The sequence below is a fragment of the Hippocampus zosterae genome, chromosome 6, assembly GCF_025434085.1.
Source record: "Hippocampus zosterae strain Florida chromosome 6, ASM2543408v3, whole genome shotgun sequence".
NCBI classification, from domain to species: domain Eukaryota; kingdom Metazoa; phylum Chordata; class Actinopteri; order Syngnathiformes; family Syngnathidae; genus Hippocampus; species Hippocampus zosterae.
The window spans coordinates 11,079,648-11,093,785 of record NC_067456.1 but is presented as its reverse complement, the minus strand read 5'-3'; the positions used below and the strand labels follow the sequence as shown (position 1 = coordinate 11,093,785).

The 14,138-nt window shown below is 41.0% G+C and overlaps 1 protein-coding gene across 3 annotated transcripts in view; it reads right to left on the bottom strand.

The window, feature by feature from the left end:
• ntrk2a (neurotrophic tyrosine kinase, receptor, type 2a) overlaps positions 1–11,742 on the bottom strand; it is a 73,539-nt gene extending 61,797 nt beyond the window's left edge. For all 3 annotated transcript variants that reach the window (XM_052067820.1, XM_052067821.1, XM_052067822.1), the window contains exons 1-5: positions 11,195–11,742; positions 7,972–8,046; positions 6,502–6,573; positions 5,712–5,780; positions 5,320–5,468 (exon numbers count right to left, since the gene is read on the bottom strand). In XM_052067820.1, the coding sequence (XP_051923780.1) occupies positions 5,320–5,468; positions 5,712–5,780; positions 6,502–6,573; positions 7,972–8,046; positions 11,195–11,454 (625 nt within the window). In that variant the 5' untranslated portion in view covers positions 11,455–11,742. The remainder of the gene's footprint in view (positions 1–5,319; positions 5,469–5,711; positions 5,781–6,501; positions 6,574–7,971; positions 8,047–11,194) is intronic.
• Positions 11,743–14,138: the final 2,396 nt, after the last annotated feature.

The window sequence follows — 14,138 nt, the reverse complement described above, 5'->3', positions numbered from 1 at the left end:
ATTGTAGTTTGAGGAACATGGGAAATTACTTCCACGCTTGGCTTTTTGCTGTGCAACCAGCCGTGACTTTCTGGTGATTGTAATCCCTGCTTTGAGAAGCGATCAGAAGGAAGAACGGGCTAATTAGCATGCCAGCTCAGCCAGCGAATATTTTGCGTGTATGTGTGTGTGTGTGTGTGTGTGTGTGTGTCTCTCCGTTTTGGCTCAGTTACAGCCCACCTGCAGCCTGTGTGTAAACATCTGGAAAGCCACAGTGGAGGCCTAGTTCACAAAGCGCACAGCAAATGAATTATAGAGTATACATACCTTTATACATGTGTGTGTGTGTGTGTGTGTGTATATCAAGTACAACTTTATTGTCAAATGTGCTGTATGCGCAACACCTTATGTGCAACATACAGCACAGATATGGATACAGATGACATTTCTTCCCTCTCAAGACAACATACGAGAGGAGCCGCTGCGGGTGCCCATGCCGTGATCAAAAGAAAAGTTAACATAAAATGACAAAATAATACAAGACAACACATTAGACAGAGACAATCGTGCAATCTTAACCACTTTCCTGCATACACTTTGTTGTCTGAAGCAGTTATAGATGAAAGTGTGTGTATATATATATATATATATATATATATACACACACACACACACACACACACACACACACACACACAAGTTCAAATTAACAACAGCATCTATGAAATCAAATTTTCCTGGGAAGGAAGAAGGAAGTGTCTATGTGAGGCATTGATTTCCTTAAGCAGATGGTACACCGAAAACTGCTAGTGGGATAGATAGTATATACTTAGGCAGCAGTGCTTTTTTGTTTGAGGAAGTTCAGAGTACACTAGCCATTATCTAAAGGCTGCAATTGGGCTCTTGTCCACGGTGTTCATTTCATTGTAAATTTGCCTCATTGAACCCAATTGGTCTTTCTAAACAAGTTTACGTGTTTAAAGGTCAGTAGACCTTCCGTATGAGAGCACCCATACGGTTTGACTTAATGCCATTACTCTTAACTCATTCACTACCTGACAATTCTGGACCAAGTCTGAAAAGACGTTTAAAAACGTCTTTGGGAGTGAATGAGTTAGCTGACAAAACAATCAAATTAAACATCTGCTTTAATAACATCCCCATTTATCATTGTACCTTGTGCTTTTATTTCCCTACCCCCTTTTAATAAATTCCCATGTTGTCATAAAAAGCATTTTACTTGGGCCCTCGCATCGCACTGGTTTAATTTACTTATATTTAGCCCAAGCGCTCTTTCAATTCAGACGGCAGGAAATTCAGCTAAAGGATAAATGTGCTCTGTGGATACCGAAGCTAACTGGTCTCTTTAGTGGCTTTGCTCTGTTGTTTACTGCCCACATCTGTGCTTTGTCTTTGTGCACAGCATATAGGCCAATGGGTAAAAATGTCTGTCTAAAACTCAGGGACGACTACAAGATGGAAATTGAACCATTTTTGGTGCCTATGCAAATGCAGAAGGGACAAAAAAATATATATTTTTTTTTATTGCTTTAAAAAAAACAACATGAGGCCTACTCACATTGTAGCACAGGACAGAAGATAAATGACATTTTGTAAGTGCAAATTAGTCATGTTCGCCATCTAATGGTGATTGGTGTTATTAGAACTTAAAATTACAGCGACAGCTGCAATTTCGCAGTTCAGCATGCGCGGAGCACATACTGTAACTCTGTATTTCCTTTTTTTTTTGTATTTGTTATTTTGATTTTTCCAGTGTCCTCTACCATTTTTCCTGTCTTCTGTGAAATACATATATAATGAATGTTTATCAGCAGTTTTTAAAGAATTTTCTAGGTTCATAATATATATTATATATATATATATATATATATATAACAGCATATACACTGTGTATATATGTACTTCAATATATCCTTGCATCCCGTAGGGTACCAATTGTCCATCCCTGTATGAAAGTCATGGATTTTACTGTCTTAGATATCATTTGCCAGTCAGTAATTTTAACTAACACTGTATGTTATGAGGACTGACACTATAGATAATTGAAGATCTTGGCTTGTTTATTTCAAAGTGCAACTTCAGTAACAAACACAGTGAGGCAATGTGAGCGATCAGTGCAGGCCTGAGGGCACGGTTGCCATTCTGTCACTGACAAGTGGGCAGACGGACAGTAGAACATGCGAGGAGACAAACACCCTGACAAAGCAAAGGCTAACCCTCCATCTGGACCTTTTCAAGTCCTCTGTGTAACCCTGACAGCCCAGAGGCACCGACCAGACCCTGCCTGCCTCTTCATGTGTCACTCTGCCAAAGGGAGGAGTGTTGGGCTTCCCCCTAATGTCAAAAATAAACTCCGCTAATGGACCGGAGGGAGCGGGGAGCGGATCAATAGGAATTATCAACGACACTGTTTGCTTCCTGCAGGCATGTTTATGTTCTCTGCATTCCGACTGCTCTGAGCAATCGCTGACCATGTCATGCATTTTGCTATTAAAAGTCTCTTCCAGGGGCAAAATCACAGTATTTTCTTTTTTTAAACAGTGTGGTAAATGTTGGATATCGCTGATGGTGTAGTGCAGACGTCGGCAAAGTCCGGCCCGGGGTCCACAGTCAAAGACCATGCAGCCAAAATAAAATGTCTAATTGCTGTACTTTAATTTTGAAAGTTGTGCTTTTATTATATATAGTGCACACGTGTGGACGCTAGTACAATATGAACAAAGTAGAAACCAAGAGCTACAACTTGTGTCTATGTCAATACCAAATTAGTGAGATTTTTTTTTAAATAATATTTAGTGACTTATGACCCAGAGCAACTATTTTTCCATATAAAAGACGAGCAAAAATGTTAACAGTTGTCCTAAAGTTAATAACATTCTTATTTCCTGCACAGTGGAGGGAAGAGTGCCTAGAGGATTTGGTCTGGTAATACTCTACACAAATACCATACATATTGGGTGTATCATAAGTCATCACTGAATCATTACACATCACTGTCAATGTTATTATACTTCTCATTTATTCATATATTTTGGAATTATGACTAGGAACGGTAATCTATCGTTATTTTTTTTCGTTAAAACCTAATGCGCTCTCAAATAAATCAAAATAAAAATTTGAATCAGTGCCAAAAATGTGTTACGGGACACATAAAGGCATATCTGATTAAAATTTGTTGTTGACCAGTGTTATTTTTATCTCCCTTATTTCCCAAGGGAACAATTGTTTCCAAATGCAAATCAAACACGTCAGCGGGTCTGACCGGGCCGAGACGAAATGGGACCCTGTTTATGAACAGTGTCTAAAATAAGAGCGATTCATGAAAAATTCATTGTGTTGGTAAAAGGGGGTAAAGAAACATAAAGTCAATTAAAGGCAGACGTTTATATACTCCAGAGTGATAAGCGCACAAAGAGGCTTGTGGTCTGTGGCGATTCGGCGCGGTCCTTAAGTTGACATTACACTCACTCGTATTATAAATAACACGACGATTTGCTGCAGGCCGCCTTTTTTTGTGTTTTACCAGTGATCATCTGAATGTTCTAGCCATTTTATTTTTAGGTCTTAAATATTATCCATTGCATAGATAACACATTGTTTCGGTGAATACCTGACATTGCATCTCTGCAATGCATTAATACGAATCCAAAATGTGAAAAAGTTGATTCAATTTATTATTAAAAAAATCAATTATAGATACATTTCAAAAATACATAACTACTCTCTATCACTCAAAAGAATACCATGCTCCAGTTTGTCACAGTGTGTGATCCACGTAACATAATAAACATCATCTCACCATCACCATCATGAATATATTTTTTTAAAAATCTGATTAGCCTATTTGGACTCTGTTGCTAACCAAAAATAATAGCAATAAACAACCTTGAAGACAAATTTAGATGTGGACGCATCTGCACACTGAAAAAAAATGATTATTGAATTTACTCAATTTCATCTTGTCAAGTAATCGCACAAAAACAAATCTCGATCCAGACACATACTGTATTTTTGAAGTGGAACGATATAGTCTACTTGAAAAATATGTCTGAACCACTTGACAAAATAAAACTGAGTCAATGCATCACAACATTTACTTTAGTGTATGTTGTAAACTCAAGGTCGGTGCGTACTCTTGACTTGATTTTACCTTATGTGGAGGCCATATTTTACTTATGGGCGCAAGTCTCATGCAAAGTGAAATCTATCTGAGCGCATGGGTGCAGTTTTCTTTTTGGTATTTTTTTAGCCTTTTGCGCCGGTGGAATTGTGTGTAATGTTATTGGCGCCTTTGTGGGATGGAATTTTCCCAGCCAGTCCTCGGTGCGTCCCTAATTTGCATCAAAATCAGGGCAATACAGAGCGCACACCGAGGAGGAGTACTTGACATGTGGAAACAGAAATTAGACTCTGAGTTTGTGCATGACATTGGCATGTACACTGGAATATCTCCCCTTTCGAATGATGTAGTCGGCCCTGTGTGTGCACAATTGGAGCCTTGCACCTTCCGCTCGTCACCCTTGATTACTTCATAAAAAAAAAAATATATATATATATATATATATATATATATAGGATGAGAGAGAGAGATATGTACTTTTAAAAAATAATAATGAATATTTTTTGTTTTATGGGGAAGATTTTGACAAATATTTTTTAAAAAACCCAAAATGGGGTTTAAATGAAGAGGACAATCCCAGAAAAATATTGAAAAATCCTATATGACAAAATACGCAGATAAATATTCAATACACAAAAAACTCCCAGAGAAAAAATGGGAAAAGTCCAAACTATGTTCAAAATACTGGGATAAAAAAGATGCTGACTAAATCAAATATGCTGTGGTTGGCTGTAGATTTGAGTTGCAATTTCCCCAATCACCACTAGATGGCGGACATGAGTTGTGCTTCCACTGGGTCTTATGCTGCTCTATATTATGTGGGTAGGGCAAATGATTTTTTGACAATTTGAAATCATTTGAGTGTGGTGATTTTTGTAAAAAAAAAAAATTGAACACGAAGTCTTGCACTTAACAGTAGTTTTATGTCATCCTTGAATGTTTTCTTTATGCAAGAAAGCCCTTTACACTGCACCATATAAAAATATTTTTTGTGGATGTATTCATATTTTTATTTAAACCTTTATGAAATGTTCAACTTCTATTTTAAATAAAACCTCTTAGTAAGTCAGCTTTGGTCGAGTCAAAAAAAGTCTGCAAAGCAGGTCAGTATATTACACACATTACTGCCACCTATAGGTCCGGAGTGTAACACTAGTGTGTGAGTGTGTGTGCATGCATGTATGTGCGTTGATCCTCACCGCAGTTGGCAAGTCTGAGTCTGGACAGCAGGCTGCGTCCTCCACCGTCCTCGATGCAGCGCAGTTCCTGGGTGTCCGCCTCCTCTCCCAGCCACAGCTTGATCCACATGTTCTCACAGGAACAGTGCAGTGGGTTTCCTGTCAGGATCCTACACACACACACACACACACACAGAGCATACTTAATGCAGACAGTCAAGGACATACGAAAAGCAGAGCGAGACTAGAAAGTAGGGGGTGGGGGGATTCTGTGCAAGTTAGACAAGGATACACGATGTGCCAACTTGCACTCACTTTCTCATCTTCGAGCAGAATTATATTGCAGCACACATCAGTGACAGTGTATCATTTTACCTTGAATGTCCACCCTGACTAGCCATGAATGTACTCACATGTAGGAGATGTTGAGGTGTCGGAATATGGTCCAGGATAATGATGACAAGTTGTTGTCTTTCAGATTCCTGAGAGTCAAATGGGATATTAATTGTCACAAAGAAATTTCACAATAAACATTATTGAATCCAATAATAGTGATAGTTGTTTAGTGTAGTCTCAATTTGTAGCGATAAAATAGTATTTCTGCAAACTCTGAGGTTCATTCAGCTACTCAACTGCAGATGGGAGTAGGTGTGTTAAACAATGTCACCATTGCATTACAATTTCCGAAAAGGAAAAGTGGGGTTCAAAACAAAGTGTAAAGGTCACACTGGGGGAAACTTCTGATTGGCAATCTTCCAGAGAACAAAAACAAGGATGCACACAACATTGTGGGACGACCACACGTCAGACTCTACCAGAACGCTGACGACGGTGTAAGTGAAGGTAACTCGTTTACAACATGCAGAAAGACTCACACACACACACACTCCAAAACACCTGAGAGACTTATGTGCTTTGATAGGTGTTGCTGTTTTGGTTTGCAACAGAGTTTTAACGCTTTCAAGTCTGTGCGGTGAGAAAATTTAAGTTGCTAACCATTTTTTTTCCTGATGGAACAGTACGTTTTTTTTTAAGTGAACTCTTTCCCCATCACGGCTACTTCAATGAATTAGAAATCATTTGAAATACGACTAAAATGTTGGAAAGGTCTTTTTCTGTGCGACGATGTTGGACAGCATGCTAGCGTACCTTTTGAGGAAAGATTTCAAAAACATTGAAATGACTCAGAGGTGAGGTACTTACAGATATTGTAATTTGACGTTGTTCTGAAAGGCCAGCTTGGAGACGTAGGTCAGCCTGCTGTTGGTCACCGTTCTGACACATACAACAAACATCATATTTAACACGAGTAGAAAAGTGACTCCTAAAAAATACCTCTTGAAAAACCCTTGCTGGGACACGCCTACTCGGACCGTGTCCAATCAGTGATTGTCATTTTTTCCCTCCAGATCTGGTGGTCAGCCAATCCTTTACTCACACACTTCAATTAAGTGAGCCATTTACTGGACTCATGTTTCATGTTAAGAACTGTTTTCCACTGAACCTGTGAATGTGCTTTGTTGTTACTGGATGTACCTCTGCCTGCATCGTTGTTTTTTTGGAATTTATGTAAGGAATGTGAACTGGACTGAAATGTAAGTCACATCAGATGCTTTATGAAGCTGATTTCAGCCTCCACTTGTGAGTGTGTGTTTGGGTGTGATTACAGTCCGTCTAAGTGTTTTCCTGTACAAAACTACAGTGTAACTATATTGTGATTAGCATACTTCATCTTGCTTGGCTGAGGCTCATTTTAACACAGACTCTCACCTGCCATTTTATAAGGTCCATCCTCGCATGCCCAGTAATGTGGTTTGTACCTCTGCCTGCACAAGATTTATTGGATTTGCTTCGAGTCTCGTCTAAATTGTCTGTTCCACAAGACCTTTTTATTCACATAAATATGTGTACATTATTTTTCCATTGTTCAGTTGGATCCATTGCCGATCTGCAGTGACTATACTGCATGTACAGGAACAGAAACAATAAACTTGGGTCTGGATTGTACTCTGAGTTACATGAAACACTTCTACAAAGTTGATTGCCATTCGTTGTTGTTGTCCACTTGGGTCCAATACCATGACTGACACAAAGTGGCAACATGTACAGGAACAGGAGCAGACAGAAGTGCCTTCCTTTGCAGAAATCTCAAACTATACACCAATTGGACTGTGATCGACAAACTTCAACTTCCTTTTGTACATGCAAGCTCATCTGCCATTTTATTAGGTACCCCTCTTAATCCTGTTTTGTAAATCTGGCAGAGCAACAAGATTTTGTTTTTTTAATTTGACCTTAAATGCACTGCAGTTTATACGAGACCTTGTTATTAAAGACGCCAATATCAGTTGGTTCATTTCTACCTAAGTCACTCACTATGAGCGTCGGAGCAGGAGCAGCTTCACCTCTTTCAATACTGAATAAGAAAATATACAATAAAAAATGTAGAAGACATTAACAATGCAAATTCAAATACTTTTTTTCTGATTAAAAATCTATCCTTTTGTGTCCTGCAATTCTTCACTCGCATTGTGCGTGTGCTGGAGCCTATCTCAGGTGACCTCAGAACTGTACAGCGCAAGTGCTACGCAGTACTACCTCAAGTGAACCCTATGCATTATAATCATTTCAGCACAATAGTGACCTCCATCAAAAATGTTCCAATAGACTCACAGGTTCCTGAGGTTCTTGTAGTAGTGCAGGTCCTTGTCGCTGATGGACGAGAAGCTGCTCTGGTTGGCAATGTAGCTGTCGGGCGATACAAACAGCGTGTCAGATGGCCGCCTCATTTGTTCAGGCAGGCAAACATTCCCGAGCGAGACAAAGCACCGCTGATAAAGGTAGCATAATTACCATTTCGACGTGTAAAAATGAACGTTGGGAGGACAGATGCATGCATGCATATAGAGCACAAAGAAAAGCCTAGCAGACACTTCTTCAGAAAAATCCAGAGCATTTGGGGTGAGTCAAACCCATAAACAACCTCTTACTGTTGACACTTGAGAACACTCTGGACGGATCAATGTCAGAACATAAAGAAAATAAATGTTCTTGTCCCTTTTATGTACTCACAAGGGCATCCGAATAGTAAGCGACCACAGTGAAAAAACAAGTCATTCATTTCAAATGCTTCCTGAACATAGCTAGTGGATATGATTAAAAGTCCAATTAAGGCACGTTTCGTAAATATCATGACATGCTCGCTGCATGCTCACTGGTCAAATCATAAGGTACACTTTTACAATCTAATCCAAAGAGTAAAGTTAATATGCGTGTAAACCAGAGGTGACCCCCCCCCCAATCCAACCCGAGTGTGTACCATTGTGACTTTTTGTTCCTCATTGTTTTAGCTGCTAGGCAGTTGCTGTGGCTCTTTTACACATGCTTTGCATCTTTATTCTGTCATAAAGGCTTGATGTCTCACAGTATATAAACTTGGATTACTTAGTGACAGCTTGTCAGTACGTCGCACTTTCGACCGGAGTGTCAGCTCTTCCGTGTCTTCTGCATCCAGCGCTGCTCTCTGTATTTACTTTGTATTTTCACAATAAAGACTTTGACGAGTCAACATCCGTGTCATGTCGGCTCCTGGGTCCTAATTCCGCTCCTCACGTGACATGGACGGACGGGTGAGAAGGGAAGGGAAGCGAAGTGGGTGCACGGTTTTAAAATTTGGGAAACAAACACCGTGGATAACAACAGCATACCCCAGAGAACGCCTGGATTTTGTCAATCATTCCAAAATGCAAAAGTACAATTAACAGCAATGATTCCAAAATGGTACTGCGCAAGTTTAAGAACATGATACCGGCCTGGTACAATAATTTCCCCACAAAATATCTTGGCAATCAAAGGTTTTGATATTGTGTGCAGATGAGAAGTCGGTGCACCATCTCCGCTGGTATGTTGAAGGAGACGTATTGTTCAAATTTGGGGAAATAGTTGTTGATGACAACAGCATACCCCAAAACACCAGGTTTTTGTCCACTACGTCAATTGGAGGACTCCCAAAATGTGGCATCCAATCAGGAGGTGTGGGAGATTGAAAGAGATTCTACATAATTACATACTTACATATTTTCCCCAAGTTTGAGTGGCTATATTTACATATGTAAAAAAAAATAAAGTGGCATTTTTGAGGGTGAGCGCAGAGGTTAAAAGAAGCTGACCAACTGGCAACTGGTAGATACGCACACTGGCCTTTATGCTGCAGAGGAGAGAGTGGCTGATGAGGCGAAGACTGGCAGGTGTGTAGGTGAGACAGGTGCAATGATTGGGAAGACGCCCAGCCCAGACTGAATTAAGGAAAAGGCAAGCAAAAACAATAGGGGGAGGGGCCACACAGTGGAACACTGAGGACAGACATATTGGATTCTAACAAGAAGGGGGTGTGCCAACATATTGAAGAGGGTAAAATAATTTGGGGAAGGCTGCTGTGGATTGATGACAGGCCACAGAGGACAAATGGAATTTAATCTGCATTACAAAATGCATTTGTACAACTTGCCTGCAGCGGGGTGCGCAAAACTAAATGGTCTGGTATAATTGTCATACTCCCCCCCCCCAAAAAAAAAAAATCTGAATGTGATGCATTTATATGGATGAGAAGCTGCTTTTAAGTGTGTGTGTGTGTGGCGGAGAGGTGGTGCTCCAACTCTGCTAGGATGTTGACAAAGGTGCTTGGCCTAACAAGTTTGGGGAAGGCTACACAAAAGCTGAAAGCTATTTCCAAATTCTGGTACATGAGCAACAATCTAATGGCTGTATATAATACACTATGGCTTGAAAGGTTTGGGAAAGATGACAGAATGGGGCAGTTAAGGATAGTGGTGAACCACCCGAAATGATCAGCAGTTGGAATCAGAGCCCACGTGCTCATATATATAATCCTAAAGCAAATTAAAATAATGTAAATAAGATGAGTAATACAAACAACAAACTCCAAAGGACCTATCCAAGGCCTTGGATAATAAATACTCTGTTTATCTCTGACATAAGGTGACCACCGACAAGGCTGTTTATCTTGTGCCAAGTCTGATAACGGCACCCAATCTCTGCTGGAGACGCTTACACCAGTTTACATATCCTGTGATGACGCTTGTCCTATTGATTTACCATTTTCTATCAATGGTAAATTGGTCGATCCCGATCGGCACTATACATGTTCTTTTTCTCTCCCTGTCCGCCTGTCTCTTGCATTGTCAAATTGATTTTTATTCCTCATCTCTGTTGCCGGACTTCATAAACAGACAATCACAGCCATCCAGAGACTGTGCTAATATTTGGACAGTCACAGTACACACTGCCCTGCTCATTTCAATTTATACAGATAAAGCAGGAACATCAGAAATCATCCATTTTCTATAGCGCTTGTCCTCATTATGAGGTCGCGGGTGAGCTGGAGCTTATCATGACTTCTGGTTGTAGTGATTTATATAGTATATTATATAGTGGTTTTACACCCTGGACTGGTCGCCAGCCAATCATAGAGCATAGAGACAAAACACCACTGGACAATTTCGAGTCTCAAATGAATCCAACATAAATGGTTTAGATACGTAGGAGAAACCTGGTATACCTGGAGAAAAAACATCCAAATATGTTGAGAGCCCGCTAAATCCACAAAGGAGTCGAGATTCGAATCCCGACCCCCAGAACTGTGAGCCGTTCGAAACGATAATGCGTTAAACGACAATGAGCCTGTTATGCAATGCCGGTGCCTTGTTACACGCCTTTCAATGTATACCGACACTTCTAAAAAAAATAGGATATAAAGGCAGCAATATACATATTTGCTTAATTGCTCCAGCTGCTGATGTCAGCTGCCAGAAGAGACGCGGGTAGGTATTTGGAGGAATACGCACGAACAACCCGAAGAAAAAAAAAAAGCTCTCACATGTCCGTGATGTTCTCCATCTCCGCCTCGCTCTGCAGGGTGGGAAAGGTGGCGATGCCCCTCTCCGGGTCCACGCACGAGATCCTGGTGTTGCTGCAGGCGCAAGAGGACGGGCATGGCTCGGCGGATAGCCGCAGGTCTCCGGAGCCCACCTCCAGCCCGGCCACAACCAGCCACAAGCACAACATCCAGCCATTATAGCCACTCCGCGGCGTTTGGGACCACCGAGCCCCACGAACGCCGGTTTTATGTTCGCGCATGTCGGGTTGCAAATCTCAGCCAAGGCGCGCCGAGCAGCCCCCACGGCCCGAGCCCAGGTCGGCTGTGGGGATGAGTGCAGCCAGTAATCAAGGGAAAGGGATTGCAGTGGGGACTCAAGAGACAATATCCTAAGGTGGGGGGGTGTACAAGAAGGCCAGACAAGGTGTGAAAAAAAAGACAAGCTAATGATCAGTTTGGTCCTTTTACCCCCTCACACACAGCCTGTGAAATCCTCCTTCAGTGCAGCTGAAATCACACTGTCACACTCAGTGCATTGTGCCAAGAAGACACACGTTCTTCTCTCTCTACTCGAGCTGGAGCTCTCTCTCCCCCTCTCCCCTGATTGGATGGATCAAGAAACCAGCTCACGTCAGAGTCAACTTGCATTTAAGATTGTGCAGTCTGCAGGTGAAGGGCTCCGAGCTGGATTACCCCCGCCCCACACCCCACCCCCCACATAACCTTCTTTTCCATAATGTAAACATACAGTAAATTCAAACAATGACTCAAACCCACCCACCCGCTTGCCACAAAAAGACACTAGTTTCCCTCTATCCGTCACAATACTACATTTTGTTTAAAATGTTGAAAAAATTCAGTGGTGTTTGAGATATAAATTTACTTTGCTCCATTGCCACAGGTGTGAGTCAAAACTTTCATGGAAAAGCATTTTCTCCACTGAAATGAACAGAAATGTCATTAATCAATGCAATTAAGGTTCGCAGCCAGTTTTGTTCCCATCCAATTTTGAACACATTCTGAATTTCTTCACAAGAAAAACTGTGCAGACATCTTTGCAACCTTTAACGAATGCTGATGGGGAAAAAAAAACAATTGGTCGCTGCTCAGTGAGATATTGATTTGAGCCACCAAAATGATCTCCAGCGATAATTTGCCACAAAAACACCCTCTCTACTTTTCTAAAGCTATCTCCCCACTCGCATTTGCGATAAGATGCATTAACGTGTTCATGGTAGACCCAAGATGCTGCCCATAGAACAATCAACTTGCATCGGTCCAGTCTGCAGGGTTGAGTGTGACATGAAGGGTTAAAATCTGTCTGCACTGGACTCGCCTTGAGTGAGGAAGGAATGTCCTTGTCAGAAAGAAAGAGACGGAAGAGGAGGAGGTCACATTTGAATGTAGAGCAGCCACAATGAGACGGTTTTGTTTCAATACAAAATAGGATCCATTTCTATATCCTCAAATGTGCTATTTTCCTATTGGAACTTTTTAAGTGACATTTTTCCACAAAATGTATTCTGCCACCATCACTCCCACCACCAAAAAAAAACAAAAAAACTAAAAGTCCTAAAATACATCTTCCTGCCAAACAAAGCACACAATTATACCAACTTGCCACAAAAGGAGAATCAATTTCCTAAAAATCATTCTGCCATTGAAATAAAAATCTTTTTTTTTTTTGCGCTCCAACAATCATTTTTTTCTGGAGAGAGTATTGGAGAAAACTATAGTGCAATTTTACTTACTAAACAATAAATCAATAAATTTATGACTTCCCGTGCATTTTCCTCGTTGATACTATAAAATGGAGGGATGGACAAAAATGGGTGGATTTTACTGCTTAACTCATATAAAACAAACAGAATATTAATCAGAATGCTACGTTTAGACTAGTAACACTGCACAGATTACAGGGGTGTTTAAACTCGGTCCTCGGGGGCTGATGTCCTACCTACCTGTTTTCCATTTCTCCCTGCTGCTGAAACACACCTGATTCAAAGGATCAGCTCGTCAGCAAGTTCCGAAGAGGCAAAATCCTGATCCTGATCAGATGTGTTGCAGCAGGGAGAGATGAAAAATGGGCAGGACATCGGCCCTTGAAGACCGAGTTTGGACACCCGCGCATACAGTTTATGATTGTAAAATACATTTTGGGGTTGACTTCCCCGGCGGCCCGGTGGCAAATGGTTTGTGCTTTGACCTCACAGCACAAAGGTAATGGGTTTGATCCCACCTCCGGCCTTCCTGTATGGAGTTTGCATGTGCTGCCCGTGCCTGCATACGTACTCCCGTTTCCTGCCACACTCCCAAAAAATGTGTGGCAGGTCGATGGAACACTCTAAATTGTCCCTAGGTGTGTGACCGTCGATGGTTGTTCGTCACTGTGTGCCCTGCGATTGGCTGGCAACCGGTTCAGGTTGTCCCGTGCCTACGACCCGAAGACGGCTGGGATATGCTGCAGCACCCACCGCGACAATGCAAGAGACCTGCGGGGATAAAGCGACTCAGAAAATGGATGGATGGAGGGTGGATTTCCCCTTTAAAAAAACATTACCTCTTTCCTGGAATGTAGAGCATTTTTTTATTGAAAGTATACAAGTATTATTTTTCCCTTTAAACGTGTACATTTTTACATCAAGAAAATATTACTTTTTATTTTACATGGCATTATTTATAGGACAAAACACTTGCCTAAAATGTTGTATTTAATCACTGAAAAATCAAATGTTAGTCACAAAAACAATGGTTATCCACAAAATGTCCATTTCCTTTGAAATGCTAACTTTTGTCTAATGAGGAAAAAATAGATCGCTACCGAATTCCTTATTTTTCACCAGATTGCTTTTGGTATCTTACAACCAAGGTAAATCTTATTGCCTCTTACATCCACTGTGCACCATGTTTCACCTTGCATCTGACAGCCAGTGACATCACACAT